Below are 22,932 nucleotides of genomic sequence, written 5' to 3'. Positions count from 1 at the left end.
GAGAAAAAGAAAATAATACATTATGTAAAGTTAAAAAAAAACTAGAAAACAAAAATGCACACAATAACATGAACTAGGTTTTCTTACTAAAATGCTGCACAGTTAACAATACCAAAATACCACTCATTCACTCTAAAAAAGATTTATATTTTTATTCATGGATCTTTGAGGCAGCTAGGGATTGGCTGGCCTTGGCTTCGGGCTGAAGGTTGGGTTGGACTCATGTCAATTCCACATGCCTCCTCCTTCAGGAATCCATTACTAAGTAGGTCTGCTCTTCACACAGTGAAGGACAGGAACACAGGAGAACTTTCCTAACCACATGATGACACATAAAGCTTCTGGTTGTGTATCACAATTCTTCACATCCCACTGACCAAAGCAAGTCTCATGACCAAGAGCAAAGTCAATGGGGCATGAAGTAGAGGAAAAAGAAGTGGATATTGCTGAACAATGATACCACAACAGTCTAGTTAAAAGATACTCTTTAAATGCATTACAATGGTTTTCTCTGAAGGGAAAAGGAGGTTGAATTGAGGTGTGAGCATGATAGGGGAATGAGAGGTAAATATGCCTAGCAGATCCATTGATAAAAATGCTCCATAAACTATGGATTATATTTAACTTTAATCTCTGTCCCTGTGATCCAAACAAAGTACATATTCCTCAATGTTTATTGCATGTGTGTGCATCCAGTGTTATTTAAGCATAGTGCATTAAGTGTTGAGGATTAAAATTGTCATGAAGCCTTAGAACTGTAAACTTAAAGACATAGAAATTAATCGAAATCAATCAAGTAAATAGAAATGGCAAACTGAAAAGCTCTAAGAAATATATCTTTAGAGTGCTGTAAAACCAGACGAGAGAGAGCCTGATTTTGTCTGGATTGTCAAAGAAGGAATGTTCTTGGAGGAAATGACTCAGAGCTGAGGTCTGAAAGATAAGGAGGTGTTTCCAAGGCAAAGTGGCATGGCAGAAAAATTATTCCCTAAAGCGGAAGAAAGAAAAATAGGTTTCAAAAACAAAAGAAAGTAATTTTTTTCAGGAGGCTAGAGAGGTAAACCTGAGTCAGATCCTATGGACTCTGAAGGCATGAAAACAGTGCCAAGATTTCTTATTTCATCATAAGAAAACTGGGAGGGTTTCAAGGCAGAGAAAACAAACAACTAATTACTAACACCAGTTCAGGTTCGTATCTATATTTATGTTCCTTTGGTTTTGCGAGTTGGTTTTTGTGAGGGAAGTTGAATGTGAGCCCACTATTATCTTTATAAATTAAAAAAAACCTTATCTATATAAAGAAATTTTATAAGGATTATATTATTTGTTATTTGATGTCATTAGGTATTTAGTTTAAGTTTACCATTGAAAAACATGTTTCCCAAGAGAGATTGTGGTAAATAATCTTGCAGCAAATATTTCTTAGAATCTTTAATGGCTATGCTAATACCATATCTGCAGAAACTGAATTATGCATAGACATTGCATTAAATCAGTGACATCTGTCATAAGGAATTTACCTATAAGAATGTTGACTCACTATGTTGTCAAAACATAGTAATCACTTCAGGGGTTAAAAATCAGGGAAGGGGAGAGAAAAAAAGAAAAGCACAGGACCTTTTCAGTGATTACATGGAGAGTTTGACCTGTAGTTTTTCTTGTTTTATTTTTTTAACATCTTTATTGGAGTATAATCACTTTACAATGTTGTGTTAGTTTCTGCTATATAACAAAGTGAAACAGTTATATGTATACATATATCCCCATATCCCCTCCCTCTTGCGCCTCCCTCCCACCCTCCCTATCCCACCCTTCTAGGTGGTTGCAAAGCACCGAGCTGATCTCCCTATGCTATGTGGCTGCTTCCCATTAGCTATCTATTTTACATTTGGTAGTGTATATATGTCAGTGCTACTCTTTCACTTCATCCCAGCTTACCCTTCCCACTCCCTGTGTCCTCAAGTCCATTCTCTTAAGTCTGGGTCTTTATTCCTGTCCTGCCCCAAGGTTCATCAGAACCAATTTTTTTTTTAGATTCCATTCTTTTATATATGTGTTAACATACAATATTTGTTTTTCTCTTTCTGACTTACTTCACTCTGTATGACAGACTCTAGGTCCATCCACCTCACTACAAATAACTCAATTTCTTTCCATTTTTATGGCTAAGTAATACTCCATTGTATATTTATGCCACATCTTCTTTATCCATTCATCTGTCGATGGACACTTAGGTTACTTCCATGTCCAGGCTATTGTAAACAGTGCTGCAGTGAACATTGTGGTACATGTTTCTCTTTGAATTATGTTTTTTCAGGGTATATGCCCAGTAGTGGGATTGCTGGGTCGTATGGTAGTTCTATTTTTAGTTTTTTAAGGAACCTCTACACTGTCTCCATAGTGGCTGTATCAATTTACATTCCCACTAACAGTGCAAGAAGGTTCCCTTTTCTCTACACCCTCTCCAGCATTTATGGTTTGTAGATTTTTAGATGATGGCCATTCTAACTGATTTGAGGTGATACCTCACTGTAGATTTGATTTGGATTTCTCCAGTGATTAATGATATTGAGCATCCTTTTATGTGCTTGCTGGCAATCTGAATATCTTCTTTGGAGACATGTCTATTTAGGTCTTTCATCCAGTTTTGGATTGGGTTGGTTTTTGATATTGAACTGCATGAGCTGCTTGTATATTTTGGAGATTAACCCTTTGTCAGTTGCTTCACTTGAAGATATTTTCTCCCATTCTGAGGGTTGATTTTTTCGTCTTGTTTATGTTTTCCTGTGCTGTGCAAAAGCTTTTAACTTTCATTAGGTCCCATTTGTTTATTTTTATTTCCATTTCCCTAGGAGGTGGGTCAAAAAGGATCATGCTGTGATGTATGTCAAAGAGTGTTCTGCCTATGTTTTCCTCTAAGAGTTTTATAGTGTCTGGTCTTACATTTAGGTCTTTAATCCATTTTGAGTTTATTTTTGTGTATAGTGTTAAGGAGTGTTCTAATTTCATTCTTTTACATGTAGCTGTCCAGTTTTCCCAACACCACTTATTAAAGAGGGTGTCTCTTCTTCATTGTATATTCTTGCCTCCTTTGTCATAGATTAGGTGACCATAGGTGCATGGGATTATCTCTGGGCTTTCTATCCTGTTCCATTGATCTATATTTCTGTTTCTGTGCTAGTACCATACTGTCTTGATTACTGTAGCTTTGTAGTATAGTCTGAAGTCTGGGAGCCTGATTTCTCCAGCTCCATTTTTCTTTCTTAAGATTGTTTTGGCTAGTCGGGGTCTTTTGTGTTTCCAAATTGTAAAATTTTTGTTCTAGTTCTGTGAAAAATGTCAAACACTTGACAGCTTGATAGGGATTGTATTGAATCTGTAGATTGCTTTTGACCTGTAGTAGTCTCTTTTAAGGATAACTTAGCAGCTGGTGAAGATTCAGTAAGAAGAAAAAAAAAAGGAAAAAACCTTAAGTTATTATGGCTGCAATAAACAGTATAAACCACTTTACAGTAATCCCTTCTGCTAAATCATACTTAGGCAATTTGTGAATTACACTCTTACAAAATAAATCAGATTAGTTGCTTTCAAAGACATTGGCTAAAAGAATTTTGGAAACCACATCAGGGAGAAAAATCTTTGTGTACTTGAAAACAAATTACTTAATGTTTGTGTGTGATGATAATAATAGGTTTAGTATTCCCTGATATAATGTGATTGCCATTATTATGAAGAAAATTATGTGGGTCTGAGTAAGTAATTTCTTGATAATTATGTATTTAAGAAAAATGACTAATTCAACATATCCCCTCATATTAAGGACTTAATTATTTTGGTCCATTATAGTCTCGTTGAAATTTCCTGCATTTGCAACTTTAGCACATTTTTCATACAGATCTGCAATTACCTTCTGTAGTAATTAATTACATTCTCACCATCATAAAGTCAAAACATTTTGTGTTGAGCACTCACTGTAAGAATAAAAATAAAAAGTATAAAAATTGAGTAATGAATAAATAATTGAGATCTTAAGGTTTTATTTTTTATATAAATTTACTTTTATTCTGATACATAAATTTTATCAGTCTGTATAAATATTTTACTTTTGATTTTAAAATTATAATGTAAGCAGCAACATGACACGGTTTTTGTCTATCATGTTTCCATCATCTAGAAAAATTACCTCGTTCAGAGTATCACTATATCACTATATTACTATATATGTATTAAATACATGACTATTCCAGTAGCATTGTCTCATACTAATATTTATTGAGTTTTACACATGTCAAATTTAGTAGATAAAATGACATCACAAAGTTGAAATCATGCCTTTCACTTTTGAAAACCATACAATATTTAAATAAGTCACATACTACCTCATCATATTTGGAAAGAAGCCTAATACATGAACAAACAAATTAATTAATTCATTTATTAATATGTGTCATAAATCATATCCTTCCTAAGGGCAGTTAGGGTTGGCAGACCTCTCCAGAGTCTCAGAGCTATTGAATAATGTCACTAGTGCCGGCATCTGTGTGTAACTAGGAAAAATGATATTGTACAGCAGTTACTTAACTTCTTTAAACCTCATTTCCATATAAGAATAATAAGACCATTTCACTGGATTAGTACCCAGGTTTAATGGAGAATGAAAGCACTTAGCCGATGCTGGGCACATAGACGTTAGTTAATATCTCCTCCTCATCATCCTTGCTTTCAGGGTGATGGCAAACATGCCTAACTTTGCCTCTGGTTTGGTACAAGACTTATATACTCATCATGTGTAAACCTTAGGATGTCAATGTCTGCACCCATGAAGTAATTCTGGTGTCACCTATGACACTGTAAAATTTGAGAATAAAGTTTTCATAAAAACACCATACTAATAAGGTCTTTACAGTCCCCCAAATAAATATGTACATATTTTAATAAAGTTCTTTTCCCAAATTAGTAAGGTATTTTATTTAAATAGACATCTTTAATTTATTTCACTTCGTAATGATACATATCTACTTTTATCTTTTTTTTCCTCTGACTTCAAAGCTCTTCCTTTATTTATTTGTTGAAAGTGACCTGAATGAAGGAAGCCCTACTTTGTTTTCTTATTAAGGATGTTTTGCGGAAAATAACCAAAGAATGATTGCAACATGTTTTGCAAAGTAAAATATGCTAGTGAAGAACTAAGAGTATTGACCTGCTCCACAGGAATTGTGCACATGATGAACTTTTAGATTCACTAAACCAGTTTCTCTATTGTGTAATTCCTCCTCCTGTCACTGGCCTAAATATGCAGTGTCATCTATTATGTATTGTAACCTGTGCAGCTAGTTCTAATCCTACTGCTACTCAGATAAATTATGTGGAAAATTGAAGTCAATAATTTTTTTTTTTTTTTGGCTACATTGGGGCTTCATTGCTGCACGTGGGCTTTCTCTAGTTGCGGCGAGTGGGGACTGTTCTTCGTTGCGGGAGCTTCTTTTGTTGTGGAGCACGACCTCTAGGTGCTCGGGCATCAGTAGTTGCAGTACATGGGTTTAGTAGTTGTGGTTCGCAGGCTCAGTAGTTGTGTGGCACGGGCTTACATCCATGGCATGTGGGATCTTCCGGTACCAGGGATCGAACCCATGTCCCCTGAATTGGCAGGTGGAATCTTTTTCCTTTTTTTTTAACATCTGCATCAGAGTATACTTGCATTACAGTGTTGTATTAGTTTCTGCTGTATAAAAAAGTGAATCAGCTATATGCATACATATATCCCTATATCCCCTCCCTCTTGCATCTCCGTCCCACCCTCCTTACCCCACCCCTCTAGGTGGTCACAAAGCACCAAGCTGATCTCCTTGTGCTATGCAGCTGCTTCCCACTAGCTATTTATTTTACATTTGGTAGTGTATAGATGTAAATGCTACTCTTTCATTTTCTCTCAGCTTACCCTTCCCCCTCCTTGTGTCCTCAAGTCCATTCTCTAAGTCTGGGTCTTTATTCCTGTCCTGCCCCAACGTTCTTCAGAACCTTTTTTTTTTTTTTTTTAGATTGCATATATATGCATCGGCATATGGTATTTCTTTTTGTCTTTCTGACTTACTTCACTCTGTATGACAGACTCTAGGTCCATCCACCTCACTACAAATAACTCAATTTTGTTTCTTTTTATGGCTGAGTAATATTCCATTGTACATATGTGCCACATCTTCTTTATCCATTCATCTGTTGATGGACACTTAGGTTGCTTCCATGTCCTGGCTATTGTAAATAGTGCTGCAATGAATATTGTGGTACATGACCCTTTTTGAAATATGGTTTTCTCAGGGTATATGCCCAGTAGTGGGATTGCTGGGTCATATGTAAGTTCTGTTTTTAGTTTTTTAAGGAAGCTCCATACTGTTCTCCATAGTGGCTGTACCAATTTACATTTCCACCAACCCAACAGTGCAAGAGGATTCCCTTTTCTCTACACCCTCTCCAGTATTTATGGTTTGTAGATTTTTTGATGATGGCCATTCTTACCGGAGTGAGGTGATACCTCATTGTAGTTTTGATTTGCATTTCTCTAATGATTAGTGATGTTGAGCATCTTTTCATGTGTTTATTGGCAATCTGTATATCTTCTTTGGAGAAATGTCTATTTAGGTCTTCTGCCCATTTTTGGATTGGGTTGTTTTTTTGATATTGAGCTGCATGAGCTGCTTGTATATTTTGGAGATTTATCCTTTGTCAGTTGCTTCGTTTGCAAATATTTTCTCCCATTCTGAGGGTTGTCTTTTTGTCTTGCTTAGGGTTTCCTTTGCTGTGCAAAAGCTTTTAGGGTTCCATTTGTTTATTTTTGTTTTTATTTCCATTCCTCTAGGAGGTGGGTCAAAAAGGATCTTGCTGTGACTTATGTCATACAATGTTCTGCCTATGTTTTCCTTTAGGAGTTTTATAGCGTCTAGCCTTATATTTAGGTTTTCAATCCATTTTGAGTTTATTTTTGTATATGGTATTAGGAAGTGTTCTAACTTCATTCTTTTACACATAGCTGTCCATTTTCCCAGCACCATTTATTGAAGAGGCTGTCTTTTCTCCATTGTATACTCTTGCCTCCTTTATCAAAGATAAGGTGACCATAGGTGCGTGAGTTTATCTCTGGGATTTCTGTCCTGTTCCATTGATCTATATTTTAGTTTTTGGGCCAGTACCATACTATCTTGATTACTGTAGCTTTGTATTATAGTCTGAAGACAGGGATCCTGATTCCTCCAACTCTGTTTTTCTTTCTCAAGATTGATTTGGCTATTCGGGGTCTTTTGTTTTTCCATACATATTGTGAAATTTTTTTCTAGTTCTGTGAAAAATGCTATTGGTAGTTTGATAGGGATTGTATTGAATCTGTAGATTTCTTTGGATAGTATAGTCATTTCCACAATGTTGATTCTTCCAATCTAAGAACATGGTATTTCTCTCCATCTGTTTGTATCATCCTTAATTTCTTTCATCAGTGTCTTATAGTTTTCTGCATACAGGTCTTTTGTCTCCTTAGGTAGGTTTATTCCTAGGTATTTTATTCTTTTTGTTGCAGTGGTAACTGGGATTGTTTCCTTAATTTCTCATTCATATTTTTCATCATTCGTGTATAGGCATGCAAGAGATTTCTGTGCATTAATGTTGTATCCTCCTACTCTACCAAATTCACTGATTATATCTAGTAGTTTTCAGGTAGCATCTTTAGGATTCTCTATGTAGAGTATCATGTCATCTGCAAACAGTGACAGTTTTACTTCTTCTCTTCCAATTTGGATTCCTTTTATTTCTTTTTCTTTTCCTATTGCTGTGGCTAAAACTTCCAAACTATGTTGAATAATAGTGCTGAGAGGGGACAACCTTGTCTTTTTCCTGATCTTAGTGGAAATAGTTTCAAGTTTTCACCATTGAGAATAATATTGTCTGTGGGTTTGTCATATATGGCCTTATTATAATTAGGTAGGTTCCCTCTATGCCTACTTTCTGGAGAGTTTTTATCATAAATAGGTATTGAATTCTGTCAAAAGCTTTTTCTGCATCTATTGAGATGATCATATGGTTTTTATCCTTCAATTTGTTAATATGGTATATCACATTGATTGATTTGTGTATACTGAAGAATCCTTGCATTCCTGGGATAAACCACACTTGATCATAGTGTATGATCCTTTTAATGTGCTGTTGGATTCTGTTTGCTAGTATTTTGTTTAGATTTTTTATCTCTATGTTCATCAGTGATATTGGCCTGTAGTTTTCTTTTTTGGTAACATCTTTGTCTGGTTTTGGTAACAGGGTAATGGTGGCCTTGTAGAATGAGTTTTGAAGTGTTCCTCCCTCTGCTCTATTTTGGAAGAGTTTGAGAAGGATAGGTGTTACCTTTTCTCTAAATGTTTGATAGAATTGGCCTGTGAGGCCATCTGGTCCTGGGCTTTGTTTGTTGGAAGATTTTTAATCACAGTTTCAATTTCAGTGCTTGTGATTGGTCTGTTTATATTTTCTATTTCTTCCTGGTTCAGTCTTGGAAGGCTGTGCTTTTCTAAGAATTTGTCCATTTCTTCCAGGTTTTCCATTTTATTGGCATATAATTACTTGTAGTAATCTTTCATGATCCTTTGTATTTCAACAGTGTTAGTTGTTACTTCTCCTTTTTCATTTCTAAGTCTTTTGTTTTGGGTGTTTTCCCTTTTTTGCTTGATGAGTCTGGCTAATGGTTTATCAATTTTGTTTATCTTCTCAAAGAAGCAGCTTTTAGTTTTAGTGATCTTTGCTATCGTTTCCTTCATTTCTTTTTCATTTATTTCTGATCTGACCTTTATGATTTCTTTCCTTCTAACTTTGTGGGTTTTTTTAGTTCTTCTTTCTCTAATTGCTTTAGGTGTAAGGCTAGTTTGTTTATTTGAGATGTTTCTTGTTTCTTGAGGTAGGATTGTATTGCTATAAACTTCCCTCTTAGAACTGCTTTTGCTGAATCCCACAGGTTTTGGGTCATTGTGTTTTCCTTGTCATTTGTTTCTAGGTATTTTTTGATTTCCTCTTTGATTTCCCCATTGAGCTCTTGGTTATTTGGTGGCGTATTGTTTAGCCTCCATGTGTTTTTAATTTTTACAGTTTTTTTTCCTCTAATTGTTATCTAGTCTCATAGTGTTGTGATTGGAAAAGATACTTGATACAATTTCAATTTTCTTAAATTTATGAAGGGTTGCTTTGTGATCCAAGATGTGGTCTATCCTGGAGAATGTTCCATGAGCACTTGAGAAGAAAGTGTATTCTGTTGTTTTTTGATGGAATGTCCTATAAACATCAATTAAGTCCATCTTATTTACTGTGTCATTTAAAGCTTTTGTTTCCTTATTTATTTTCTTTTTGGATGATCTATCCACTGGTGAAAGTGGGGTGTTAAAGTTCCCTACTATTATTGTGTTACTGTCAATTTCCTCTTTTACAGTTGTTAGCATTTGCCTTATGTATTGCAGTGCTCCTATGTTGGGTTCATAAATATTTACAATTGCTACATCTTCTTCTTGGATTGATTCCTTGATCATTGTGTAGCATCCTTCTTTGTCTGTTGTAATAGTCTTTATTTTAAAGTATATTTTATCTGATATGAGAATTGCTACTCCAGCTTTCTTTTGATTTCCATTTGCATGGAATATCTTTTTCCATCCCCTCGCTTTCAGTCTGTATGTGTCCTTACGTCTGAAGTGGGTCTCTTGTAGACAGCACATACACGGGTCTTGTTTTTGTATCCATTCAGCCAGTCTGTGTCTTTTGCTTGGAGCATTTAATCCACTTACATTTAAGGTAATTATCGATATGTATGTTCCTATTACCATTTTCTTAATTGTTTTGTGTTTCTTATTGTAGTTCTTTTCCTTCTTTTGTGTTTCCTGCCTAGAGATGTTCCTTTAGCATTTTTTGTACAGCTGGTTTGGTGGTGCTGAATTCTCTTAACTTTTGCTTTTTGTAAAGTTTTTAATTTCTCTGTCAAATCTGAATGAGATCCTTGCTGGGTAGCATAATCTTGGTTGTAGGTTTTTCCCTTTCATCACTTTAAATATGTCCTGCCACTACCTTCTGGCTTTCAGAGTTTCTGATGAAAGATCAGCTGTTAATCTTATGGGGATTCCCTTATATGTTATTTGTTGCTTTTCCTTTTCTGCTTTCAATATTTTTTCTTTGTATTTAATTTTTGATAGTTTGATTAATATGTGTCACAGTGTGTTTCTCTTTGGGTTTATCCTGTGTGGTACTCTCTGTGCTTCCTGGACTTGATGCACTATCTCCTTTCCCATGTTAGGGAAGTTTTCGACTATAATCTCTTCAAATATTTTCTCAGACCCTTTCTTTTTCTCTTCTCCTTCTGGGACTCCTATAGTTCGAATGTTGGTGCGTTTAATGTTTTCCCCGACATCTCTGAGACTGTCCTCAATTCTTTTCATTTATTTTTCTTTATTTTGCTCCCTAGCAGTTATTTCCACATTTTTGTATTCCATCTCACTTATCCGTTCTTCTGCCTCAGTTAATCTGTTACTTATTCCTTCTAGAGTATTTTTTAATTTCAGTAGTTGTGTTGTTCATCACTGTTTGTTTGCTCTTTAGTTCTTCTAGAGCCTTGTTAAATGTTTTTTGTATTTTCTCCATTCTGTTTCTGAGATTTTGGAACATCTTTACTATCCTTACTCTGAATTCTTTTTCAGGTAGGTTGCCTATTTCATCTTCATTTATTTGGTCTTGTAAGTTTTTACCTTGCTCCTTCATCTGTAACAAATTTATTTGTCATTTTAATTTTTGTTGTTGTTGGGTGGTGCTGTATTCCTGTTTTACTGGTTGTTTGGCCTGAGACATCCAGCACTGGAATTTTTGGCCATTTGGATAGAGCTGGGTCTTGGACCTCCAGTAGGCCTCACTCCAATTGATATTCCCTGGGGTCTGAGGTTCTCTGTTAGTCCAGCGGTTTGGACTCCGAGCTTCCACCACAGTAGCTCGGGCTCGACCTCTGGCCTGGGAACCACAATCCCAAAAGCCGGTTGCTGGGGGTTCCTCCTGTCCCCTTGAGTATCCGTGGTCCCCCACTGGTCGGCAGACGGATTTTTATCCACTGCACCACCAGGGAAGTCCCTTGAAAAGACATCATAGAGACTTGAGGTGTAGGTTTGCCTCCTCAGTTGTTTGTGGCTGGCCAGTTAGCTGTGCCTTTCCTGTTCTCAGTTTTTCAAGTCAAAGCATCCAGGTAAGATGATAAATGCACAAAATAATCCACCTTGCTACTCTGAAGGGCTGCTCAACCTGCAGGAAGTGCTGGGTGGCTACTTTTATCTTTTTGAGTTTAAGATAAATTGTCCAAAATCTTCACACATAAATTAAATATTAGTTTGCCATTTTAATACTCAAATTACATGCCAGATTGGACTCCACATGTAACACAATCGCAACAATCTTATAAATCGAATACATTTTAAAGCACATCAGATTTTCATATGTAAGCACCTACACAGTGAAGTATAAAGTCCACTTGATTATAAATCTGAAGGTCTTTGCTCTAGTTCTCAAACCTTTATTTGGTAATGCTCATGTTTCTCCTTTATAGCCAGAAATGTTAGAAGTTTATTATGTTTATCTGTGTACCTTCTGTCTCCCCCATCTGACTGATTATGAGGCCCTAAGTATAAAAGCGCTATCTCTAATTATTGGCCTATGATCATGAGAGATGAATATGAGTAGGTATGGATAAGTATCTATGAACATGTATTGGTGGGTAGTAAACTGAAAATTTGCCAACAATTTAGCCACATTCTGAGGTAAGTAAATTCTTAGAGGTCCTCTAAACCATATAGAAAATTACCTATGTAGCTATGATTCTTGCAATTACCAAACGTATACTCAGAAATCTCAGTCTTATTCAACATTAGTTTAACCCACTATGTAACTCTGATTTTACACTTTGTATAGTATAGTTGGTGTAAGAAAACATCTATATGCTATTAATATAGATCACATGAGTATTAATTTATTAGAAAAATCCAGAGGAATATGTCATTATTTTAAAGGATTGACGTAACAACAGAATGTATTAGATATAATTAGAAAAGTAACATAGACTAGAAGGACAGAGGCTGAGAAGTAGGAGAGAGAGAGTACATAATATTCAGGCAGTCCAGAAAGAAAGGGAAGGACTTTCCTAATGATACATGGTTTTATTTCTCCAAACCTTTTCTCAGGAACCTTTTTGAAAGACTATTTATTCTCCTTCAATCTTCTACTTGTTTGGAACTCTGTTTTCATAAGTTCTATTTTCATCTCTTTTGTGAAAGCTCTTCCCCAACAAAAGTCACTGATGTAATCTTTCTTTCTTCTTTGTTCTTAAAAAATATACATGGAGCCACTGCAAACAGGAACACAGGATATATACATTTTTAGCAGGGGGTTTTAGCAGGGGAGTTCGGGGGTTACACAGGCAGCCATTCCCATCATATCTGTATATGTGATCCCCCCAGAGTTGTTCATCCTGGCAGCCCAGCCCAGGATACACATATACATGAGCACTGCTTGTATTATATGTATTTACTTAACAAATTCTTGTTGATCTCTTAAATAATGCCAAGCCAAAATTAGTATCTTCTCTAATGGAGCTCGCAATCAAGGAACAGAGATAGGCTACAAACCCACAGACAAGTAAATATGTAACATAAATTCACATAAGGATACATACTATAAAGAAAATAAAATAAGATTTGACTCAGAGTGGTTTATGGGTGGATATAGGCAAAAGAGGTATCATTTTAGACCTGGATGCCAGAAGGAACTAGCCACATACAAGAGTATTGCAGGAAGAACAAACAGCAGATGGAAAAGTGCTGAGATAGGAGTGAGCTTGGTGTTTTATAAGGCCAATCCGGCTGAATTATTGTTAATGAATATCAGGAAGGAGGTGATATAAGATGAACTCCTCAACTAGGCTGTGAGTTTGTTCATCTGTGTGCTCTTAGGACTCAGCAGTGTCCATTTAATGTGTTGAATGAAAAATAGATGAATGAATGAATGAATCCCACATATAATGAATTAACCTTTGTACTATAAAACATGAGTAAAATGATAAATGTTAGGGGATAAATAATCTATAAAATTTTCAATTGCCAATATTTTATACAATTTATACATCTCTCTTAAAAATATGCCATATATGAAATAAATGTATAATGATTTAGTTCTATAATTCTATTTTTTTAACTGAGTTAAATATTTTTTATCTAATGGCAAACAAAAAAGTCCTTTGGAATTTGTTCTAAATTGTGGTTAATTTCAATTAACCAAATTAAGATTAGTTAACTTATTAACCTTAACTTGATGCCAAGTTAAGGTTTTCAGCACCCCTTGAATGATTAAGCTGCCAGTCATATCATGTTTCTGTTTTGAACATTTCCTTTAGGGAAACATATCCCTCTAAAAGTCAGTGTGTCACTTATTTGAAAATTCAGGGAAAGTATCGAAGAATATTTTGGTGAATGGAAGTTGACATTAAGAAGGATTACCGTGCCAGCACCTCATTAATCTTTAAAATTATGGTTATCTGAAGTAACGCTTGCTCCAATAATGAGGTCAGCTGGATTTATAGAAATATCTGTCAAAATGAGGAGGCTTCAAAAAAGCTGTCGTGCTATGCTTCTCACATGTCCTCAGTTTCCATAAAAATTTAAAGAAGAAACTCATTGTACTTACCCATCAAAAGACTCCAAGAGGCATAATGATAGGAAACTATTTTTGCCACCACTGCCTGATGAGAATCTTTGCAGACAATTTCATCACTTTACTATTAAATTAATATTTATATCTTGGTTAATTCTATCTTCATTTCTTGCCTTTGTTAATGCCTCTTCATAGTGTCTAGGTAAATAGAGCTAAATTCCAAAATAGCTTAAATAGTCTTTTTTTATGTGATATTACATGTATTATGGGATTACCTACTAATGTGTCATAAATTGTGTTGGATCAAAGTCCATTTTATAGTCTCCTTGTGAAATTTTACATGTCCTGAACAGTGGCAAAATACAGTTTACCACATGAGATTAAAATATCTGTACTAAGAAAGAGATGTGATTTAACCATTGAACTAAGGAATAAAATTAAATGGGTTCCACTAGGTGGATATCAAAGTATTTTTTTCCTTGATGGTGACCTAAAACAATCATGTAATTTGTTTTATTCTCTTGAATCCACAGTTTGAGTACATTTCCTAAACAACTATGGTAGGTTAAAAGGGCATGGAGAAAAGATATAAAAGCAAGAAAAGAATGCCTAGGATGATACAAAAACAATTAGAAATATCTATCCTAATAAAGTGAGGCTCAGGGGTAAAACATTGGTCTTCAAAACTACGAAGCATTTTATTCCCCTGAAAAAAAGAAAACACTATGTTCCATCACTGCCGAGGAAAAAATGAGGTTTGGTTTTAGCAAGTGTTTCAGAGAGGAAGAGCCTTTAGTGTCTGAAAATAGGAAGCTAACTAATGACCTCCCAAGATTTCTTTGGTCCTAAATAAAGACAAATAAATTTTGTTGATCAGAGTGCAGCACCAAGGAGTCATTTGCTCATCATTTATAAATTAAACCACAGACTACTTTTAGTTTAGTATGAACTTTAAGAAAGCAATTTTTGTAAACTACTTTTAGTGTTGCTATTAGATTGATTTTGTGATAATTTGGAAATGCTATAGAAAAGGAGTCTATTGCCACAGTAATAAAAATTTTAAAGACTGACTTTTTTTTTTGTAAAAATATAGCTCTTTTTTCACTATTGATGGTCCAAAATGTCCCTCTTAATGCACTTATAAATACATATAGGTAAAGATACAATATAATCTATATATACTATATTATCATAAATTGAAGTAGAAAGTAATGATTAAATATTTCATCTCAATTTTAAGTGTGTTTTTATAGATTAGTTTACTTTAAAAAATACATATGATTAACTAATGTATTCAACTGGAAGAAATATCAACTTATTGGAAATATGTAAGAGTAAAGAAAGATCACTATTTCTAGTACAATTTAAAATAAAAGACCAAATATTTCATAAATTTTTATTATCTAAATGGTAATTTGAATATTTATATGTCATCTCATAATTATCAAAATGTATAATTTATAAGTGGACTAGTTTTTAAAATATAATGAATGAATTTTGTACAGTATAATACTGTGATCATATCTATTAAATTTTTAACATGATCAGATATTAAATAATGTTTAATAAATACTAATGATAAATAATTTTAAGAGATAAAGCTTATGATGATTATTTTTTAAGTTGTGTCATACATCTGGATTGCACATTATTTTCCAGATTAAAGCCATAATAATTTTAATTTTTATGAATTTATAAAAACCATGCATTTGACCTGATTCATATTGTAAATGTCCCAGAGACAATGTTAGGCAAGTTAATTGAAGCTGTTTCCCAAAGCCAGTTACCTTCACCTATTACATAGCTTAATTATTTAACTGTAAAAGCAAGATTATCTTTTTAAAGACTTTGGAAAGAAAATTAGGAAGGGAGGGAAGGAAACAGGGAGGAAGAGGGAGAGGAAGGGGAAAATAGAGGGAGGAAGAGGAGGAGGGTGGGAGAAGAGAGGGAGGGTGGGAGGGAAAGAAAGAGGAAAAAACTTTTGAATATATTCAAAAGAACATCTAAATCAAGGTATTTAGTTGTATCGTGTTATATGAAATAAAATGTGGTGCCTTGATAACAAGGGTGATGGAAGAAACAATTAAAATGTCTTTTGCGGGCTAACAATGTCATCTCAGGGCCACTTTTTTTATGTGCTAGCAATCTGTAGAATAACAAATCAGAATGAAAAGTTTACTGATATAGCTAAATGTAATGTGCATGTTCTTATACATATAATCTTATCTGTAGCGATCCTCCAGGAAGATTATAGGATGTTCTGGATAGCAAAGTGTTGTAGGCATCTACAAGATAACACTCCGCAACACCAAAACATTTTTCTCTTTTATCAGTTAAAGGTATAATTCCAAATGTATCATTAATACCTTGGCATTATTAAAGACAACATGCTAAGTGTAACTGACATATTCTAAGTTTCTTTAAGTTTCTTGATAACTGATTCATGATAGTCATAAAAATTTTAATACTGTACTACAGACTGAATGGGTATTGATGCCAGCAGAAACTGAAAATTTGTTCTTGAAATGGTTTTTGCTATAGTTTTGCTCTAGTGACAAAAGAGCCAAAAATATAAATTTAGGATTTATGAACAAATAAGAGGTATTTAAAGGCATGGAACTTGAGCAGAGGTAGAAAAGACAAAAGTGCCTGTGACAGAGCCTTGGGAAATTCCAAGAAGATTGGGAACAAGCAGTCTGACCCGGAACCTCTAGATAGGAATAAGGAAAGGCAAAAAAGTGAAAAGAGTTACATAAAGTATTCAAGGAGGTAGTGATAAACTGAGGTGTCATGAATGAAAGGACTGGACTTACAGATAATCATTAGGGAATTATAGAAGTCCTGAAGGCTAACATATTTGTCCTATAGCCCAAATGTGACTCAGGAACAAACATGGAGCAACACATTCCTTTCAAGGACAGTCATGAAGAAACTCAACAATACAGAGAACAGTGTTCTCCGAACCATCCTTCCCCAAAGCATAATTAACCAATTCAGGCTATGGGCGTAACATGGGGGTAATATCCTGCTTCTCTCACATCAGAGTAATGTCAAATAGAGGTGTTCTTCTCTAAAGAGTTTTGTGGTATAATATAGTGTCCGTTAGGGTTTGAGATCAAACTCAACCACATACTAACTCTGAGTCTGAGGTGTTTATTTTATTGTACTTCTAGGACTGACTTAAGAGATTTACAGACCTTAAGCACTTAAAAAGATTAGAGCGCCCACCCAAGTGTCACCTTGTATAATTAAAAATAAAACCAATCTTACCCCTAATATAAGTGAGGATGTTCAATAAATTTTGACTGTTCTCATCATAGTCTTTTTCAAAATTATCAAGTGTTAATTTTTCTTGAAAAATGAATTTTTTGCTTGCTATTCCCACTTACCTTGGTGTATGTCTGGGACATTTCAACATTTTTAAACTCCCTATAATCTTCAAGTTCATTAACTGAAAAATGTGTGGTAGACTATATATGTATCATTTTTAGTATGGTTCTCACACACAATAAGCTTTCAACAAATGTTAACTATCATTATTTTATTGTTATTACTATCAACATTAGTAGTAATGTTATCCTAAAGGATTGTTGTGAGAATTTATTTATTTAAGAAAAAACCTATCCTGGTAAAGCACAGAACAGATGGTAAATAATGTTTCCTTTACTTCCATACCCACTCCTCCACTTTACCTCAATCCTCCACACTTTATTTTCTCTGAGTATCACAGAGTTCAAATAAGTATAATAAAGAAAATAACTTATAATGGTCTCAGAATATAAAATATTAAACACCGTGTTCAAGGAAGAAGCTGAGATTCATATAATTAAAGAAATGTGGAAGGGAAGACAGCCGAGGAAACCACTGATTTATTCTTTCACATAAATGATTTTAAACAACATGTAGTAAAGACAACATCACTGATTCAGATTGTTATTCTAAAGAAATAAAGGTTCTGCTACATTTTAAATCTGAATGTATGAAAAGTTAAAATATGATTTTTCATTTTTAAAAGACTATTTATTTTACAAATCAATTTTATATTATCATTACCCTTTGTTTTCATTTTGTGAAATAATATATAATTTTATTTTAGGGATTACCTGCAAGTCGTGTGAGATATAGAGTAGATGATGTCCAGTTTCCTTATCCTGCCAGTATTTTTGATGTAGAAGAAGATTCTGGAATAGTAATAACTCGAGTTAATCTTAATGAAGAACCTACAACAATTTTTAAGGTCAGTGCAGTATTTTCTCTTTGGTGTCTATTTGATGTTTAACTTTTGATTGAGAGTTTGGTTTAACAAATAACCATACATCTTCCCATTTTCCTCCTTTTTAGTATTTTAAAATTACAAAACAATGCATTTTTTTTACTGCATAGACACTTAGAAAATACAGTTAAGTAAAAGGGAAAAAAAACACTTGATATTTCACATTTTGGAGATTAATATTTACCATTTTAATCTCTATCCTTATGATAACATTCCCTGCAAATAAAAGTATAGAAATATATATTTTAAAATAACATGATTGTATGATTGTATTATTCATACTTCTCTTTAAAATTTAAATACTATTAATGCTATTATTTAAATGGTTGTGTGATGTTCTATTGTATAATATACTATTTTTTTTTTTGTCCAATATCCTGTTGTTGGATAATTAGTCGTTTCCAATTTTTGTTATAACCACCTTTGCTGTCGTGAAACTCCTTGTGCAGATATTATTTGCCACTTGCTATTTTTTTTCCTCAAAGTAAGTACCTAGAGGCAATTGCTGGTTCAAGTTTATGTACTCTTGATATGTTATACTTTTAGAAAATTTGAAATAATACTACCCTTCACTATTATCATAAATAATCCATTTTATTAAATGTTCGACTGTTTCCATTTTCTATAATTACTTAGAAAAAATTTTGTCCCTGGGAATAAAGCCTTTGACCGTACATTGGGGAAATACCGTCATCGGTTAACCTTGTGAATATCAGTGAGCACTCTGTCTCACTTAATTTCATCTCCATTTGAAATAATTGTTCTGTTTGTAAAGTATTAACCCAAAGGCAGATTGTGGCTCTCAGGATGACCCTTGGTTGTGGTTACGTGATCTAGATTGAATTAGTTTAGATTGGTCACCTGCAGCTTTCAAAATATACAATCTAGAGAAACACATAGTTTTGAAACTTAACATTTCTTAAAATAAACATTAGAATTCTTCTTGACATAATAGAGGTTATCAAAGCAAATGATCAATTATAAAAGCTATTTTACTAATAATATATAGAGATTACATCTCAAGACTAAAGCTTGTCTTTAGTTTGCATCATTTGAACATTTTCTGTTCTACAGTATGAACTTCATTTTATATAATTTAATTGTTTTTAAGAGAGTGTATATCAAAGTGTGTTAAACTATAAAGATTTCCAGTTTTATCCTCCAGAGTGAAGTATTTCTGCCCTATAATCTTGCAGACAATTAATTCACTGGAAAAATTAATTTCTTTTTATAAGCAAGCTAATTAGCTTTTCCTATCCATGTGACTGAATTTAATGCTTTTGAAATAGGTGTTGGCAGTTATAAAGTTTCATGTTTTTACTGTAGGCACCAGTGGGATTGTGAAAGAGAAAAGAGTTTATAATTGGAGAGATGTAGTATCATATACCTGTTTTACCGGTAGTTTTTTTTTTTTTATCATAGAGTTATTAACTGAACTTCTTTGAGTTTCCTCACCTGGCAAATGGAAATAATAATATCTACCTGGTGGGATTGTTATGAATATCCTAGCACAGTCTCTGCTACCTGGTAGGCAATGAGGAAATGATCACTGCTCCCCCTTTTGGAAACAGGCAGTCCAATAATTAAAAACATTCATAGAAAAATGATGCTTTTATTTTCTTCTTTTAAATCATCTTTAACTTGAATATTTTTTTACTTTTTAAGTTGGTGGTTGTTGCTTTTGATGATGGTGAGCCTGTGATGTCCAGCAGTGCCACTGTGAAAATTCTTGTCTTACATCCTGGAGAAATCCCACGCTTCACACAAGAGGAATACAGGTATTGATTCCTATCAGGTTTTGTAACATATGAAGGCTTTTATTTTGTTGGTTTTTTTTCTTTTGGTCTCTCAAAATTGATGTGATATGAATTTTCCAGTGAAGCAGGCTTCTAATTCTAGTTTAAGCTTTTTTAAATTAACATAACATTATATTTATTTTAAAAGTTAATATGGTTAAAATGACAATTTAGTGTAAATATCAGTTTTAGTAATCCTTTGATGAATAATGGATCCTTTAAAAATACTTAAAGCTAGGTTTGAAAACGACAACATTGTGTTTGGGGGTTTAAATTGCAACTGATTAATGATCTCAGTGGTACGAAGTAGACATTTAGTTTCTTGTTACTGCCAGACACATTATGTCATTTAATTTTGAGGTGTATCTGAAATGATATTTCCTATATAATCAGTGACAGAGAGAGAAAGAGAGAGAGTTTATGTTTATGTGTATAATATATATTATAGCTGTAAAGTTAGTATATATACCATCTTAGGTTAGGCTGTCATAACAAAATTCAAGGACTAAGTGGTTTAAACAACAGACATTTATTTTCTCACAGCTCTGGAGGCTGGAAGTCCAAGATCAGGCTTTCAGCATGGTCGGGTTCTGGTGAGAGGTCTCTTCCTGACTTGCAGACTGCTGCCTTCTCGCTATAACCTGACACAAAGGAAAGTGAAAGAAAGCAAGCTCTCTGGTATCTTTTCTTATAAAGGCATTAATCCCAAGATAAGGGCTCCACTTTTATGACCTCATGTAAACCTAATTACCTCCCAAGGGTCCTATCTCCAAATACCATCCCATTGAGGGTTAGGGCCTCAAAATATGAATTTTAGGGAACACAGTTGGGTCCATAGTGTGTGTGTGTGTATGTTAGAAAGTGAAGAATTTATTGAAAAAATAATGAAACTAAAATCACTATATGTTCATGGTTGCTTCATTATTGGATATAAATGAAAGAATGTTTTATAATGCCCTTCTGCAAATATAGTAGAATTTTCTTTCATGAGTTTTTAATCTCAATTAAGTTAAAACATTATGTACTTTTATTAGTATGTTAGGACCCATTGGAGATAGTTTTCTCACAAACATTTGAGGAGGCTCACTATATACTGTATTTTACTATTTACTTGTTCTGGACATAGCATTAAAAGGCAGCCAGTCATTACACCCCAGAGGCTCACAGCCATGGGTTGGAAACAAAGAACTATGTGAAAAATATAATACACTATAAAAACACAATAATAGAAGCTCAGAGTACTGAGGAAGCATGTCGGAGACACACTTACCTGTGTCTGAACATGATCAGCAAAGTTTTGAGCTGTTTCTTGAAGGAAAAATAGAGTTGAGCCACTCCACAAAAATGTAGAAGAATGCTCCATGCCAAAGAATCAGAATATACAGAAGTATAAATAAGGGATATGGGAGAATGTATTGAATAACAGAATATTTTACTTCCATCTATCTAAAGAAAATTGGAAGTTAAACAATTACATTAATTGAGGCTCAAGAAAAATGAAGATTTCATATAATAGAACATTTTATCATATTCTACAGTTTGGATTTTATTCTTCTCATAATTTCAAAGAACAACCTAAGAATTTTAAGCTGAAGCAGTGACTAAGATACTGAGGGAAGAACTAGCTGATGCATCTGGCAACATCTACCACATTAAACCAACAAGTTTTCACCTTTCATAAAAAGCTATCTTGACAATATTCAAGGACTAAATTAAATTATGCAATATCATTATAAGAAAATGCTATACAACACATATGTAAACCACTGAAATGTAAAATATATTTAAAACAATAAGAATTCTTGGTCAATCTGTGTTAAAGGTCATTTTCTTCCTTATGTCCATTAACTATTTTCTTTCCTTTTGTGTTGACTTGATAATCTGTGGACTCCAATTCTTTGCTGTGGGACATACAGTTTGCTGGATTTTTTTTTTTTTTTTTTTTTTGCGGTACGCAGGCCTCTCACTGTTGTGGCCTCTCCCGTTGTGGAGCACAGGCTCCAGACGTGCAGGCTCAGCGGCCATGGCTCACGGGCCCAGCCGCTCCGCGGCATGTGGGATATTCCCAGACCGGGGCACGAACCTGTGTCCCCTGCATCGGCAGGCGGACTCTCAATCACTCCGCCACCAGGGAAGCCCCAGTTTGTCATTTTAAAAACAGTATTTGTGAAGAATAGTTTTGTTCATGTTTGGTATTTTCTTTTTATATGTTCAACCAGTATCTTTGTCAAAATGCCTGCAGTGTTTCAAATTGCTGTGAAAGGCAACACAGTTTCCCTCTGTAAAAGAAAGAGAGAGAGAAACAAGAAGTAGGAGGAGGAGGAAGAGAAGGAGAAGAAAGAAGGAAGAAAGGGAGGAAGGGGGAAAGGTTGTTAACCTCATACGTCCCCTTCCCTCTCTTATTTTTCTTTCAAATTCATTTACTGCCTCAGCTGAATGCATAAAACTTCCAGAGACGCTAAGCAATCTTATTAATGCTTGATTTTCAGGATAATGACTTGTGTTGGAATTAAAGAATGGCAGAATATGCCACCCGAAGATATGTCACTTTGGCATAGGTTTATTTTGAGCTGAAAGCACTTAAAAAAACAGTAGATGTTTCACTCCCCGTTAAAGAAACTCAAGATAATTCTATGCAAACAGACCTTGATAAAATAATTTATATCTTCCTTTAGCCTCATCACATAGTTTAATTACGTTTCCACTATTGCCTCTCTTTGTTCATCCTAATATAAATGTATGTAGGTTTCACCATTTCTTTGAGTCTTCATTTCTTTATGAGGACTCCCATGCCACATGAAACTTATATGAATGTGTATGCTTTCTCTTGTTAATCTGTTTTATGTTAGCTTAATACTTGGGCTCAGCCTAAAAAACCTAAGAAGCTAGAGATAAAATTTTATCTCCACTATAGAATTGCTCCTGGTGGAAAAACTTCAACTTCACGTGATCAAATTTCAGGGACTCACAAAATGATAATGCAAGATTTCCAATCTTTGTACGGTATGGGGAGGAGGATGCTTATAGTTTACAAATAGAAAGCAGTAATGCAAGATAGCTAGCATTGCAAGTTGAGGTATATTTGGTTTTTACGTCTTAGGAATGTCTTCATTCCAATATTGACTTTTGAATTCCTTAGGAAAAAATTAGTTTTCAACAAATAACTAAGTATTA

The 22,932-nt window shown here is 34.2% G+C and overlaps 1 protein-coding gene across 8 annotated transcripts in view; it reads left to right on the top strand.

Moving 5' to 3' along the window:
• PCDH15 (protocadherin related 15) overlaps window positions 1-22,932 on the top strand; it is a 714,536-nt gene that overhangs the window by 567,868 nt on the left and 123,736 nt on the right. For all 8 annotated transcript variants that reach the window (XM_065894178.1, XM_065894175.1, XM_065894174.1 and 5 more), the window contains 2 exons: window positions 17,786-17,926; window positions 19,628-19,740. In XM_065894178.1, coding sequence (XP_065750250.1) covers window positions 17,786-17,926; window positions 19,628-19,740 — 254 coding nt within the window. The remainder of the gene's footprint in view (window positions 1-17,785; window positions 17,927-19,627; window positions 19,741-22,932) is intronic.

This window comes from Phocoena phocoena, chromosome 16, assembly GCF_963924675.1.
Source record: "Phocoena phocoena chromosome 16, mPhoPho1.1, whole genome shotgun sequence".
Lineage (NCBI taxonomy): Eukaryota > Metazoa > Chordata > Mammalia > Artiodactyla > Phocoenidae > Phocoena > Phocoena phocoena.
This window is presented reverse-complemented; position numbering and strand designations above follow the sequence as displayed.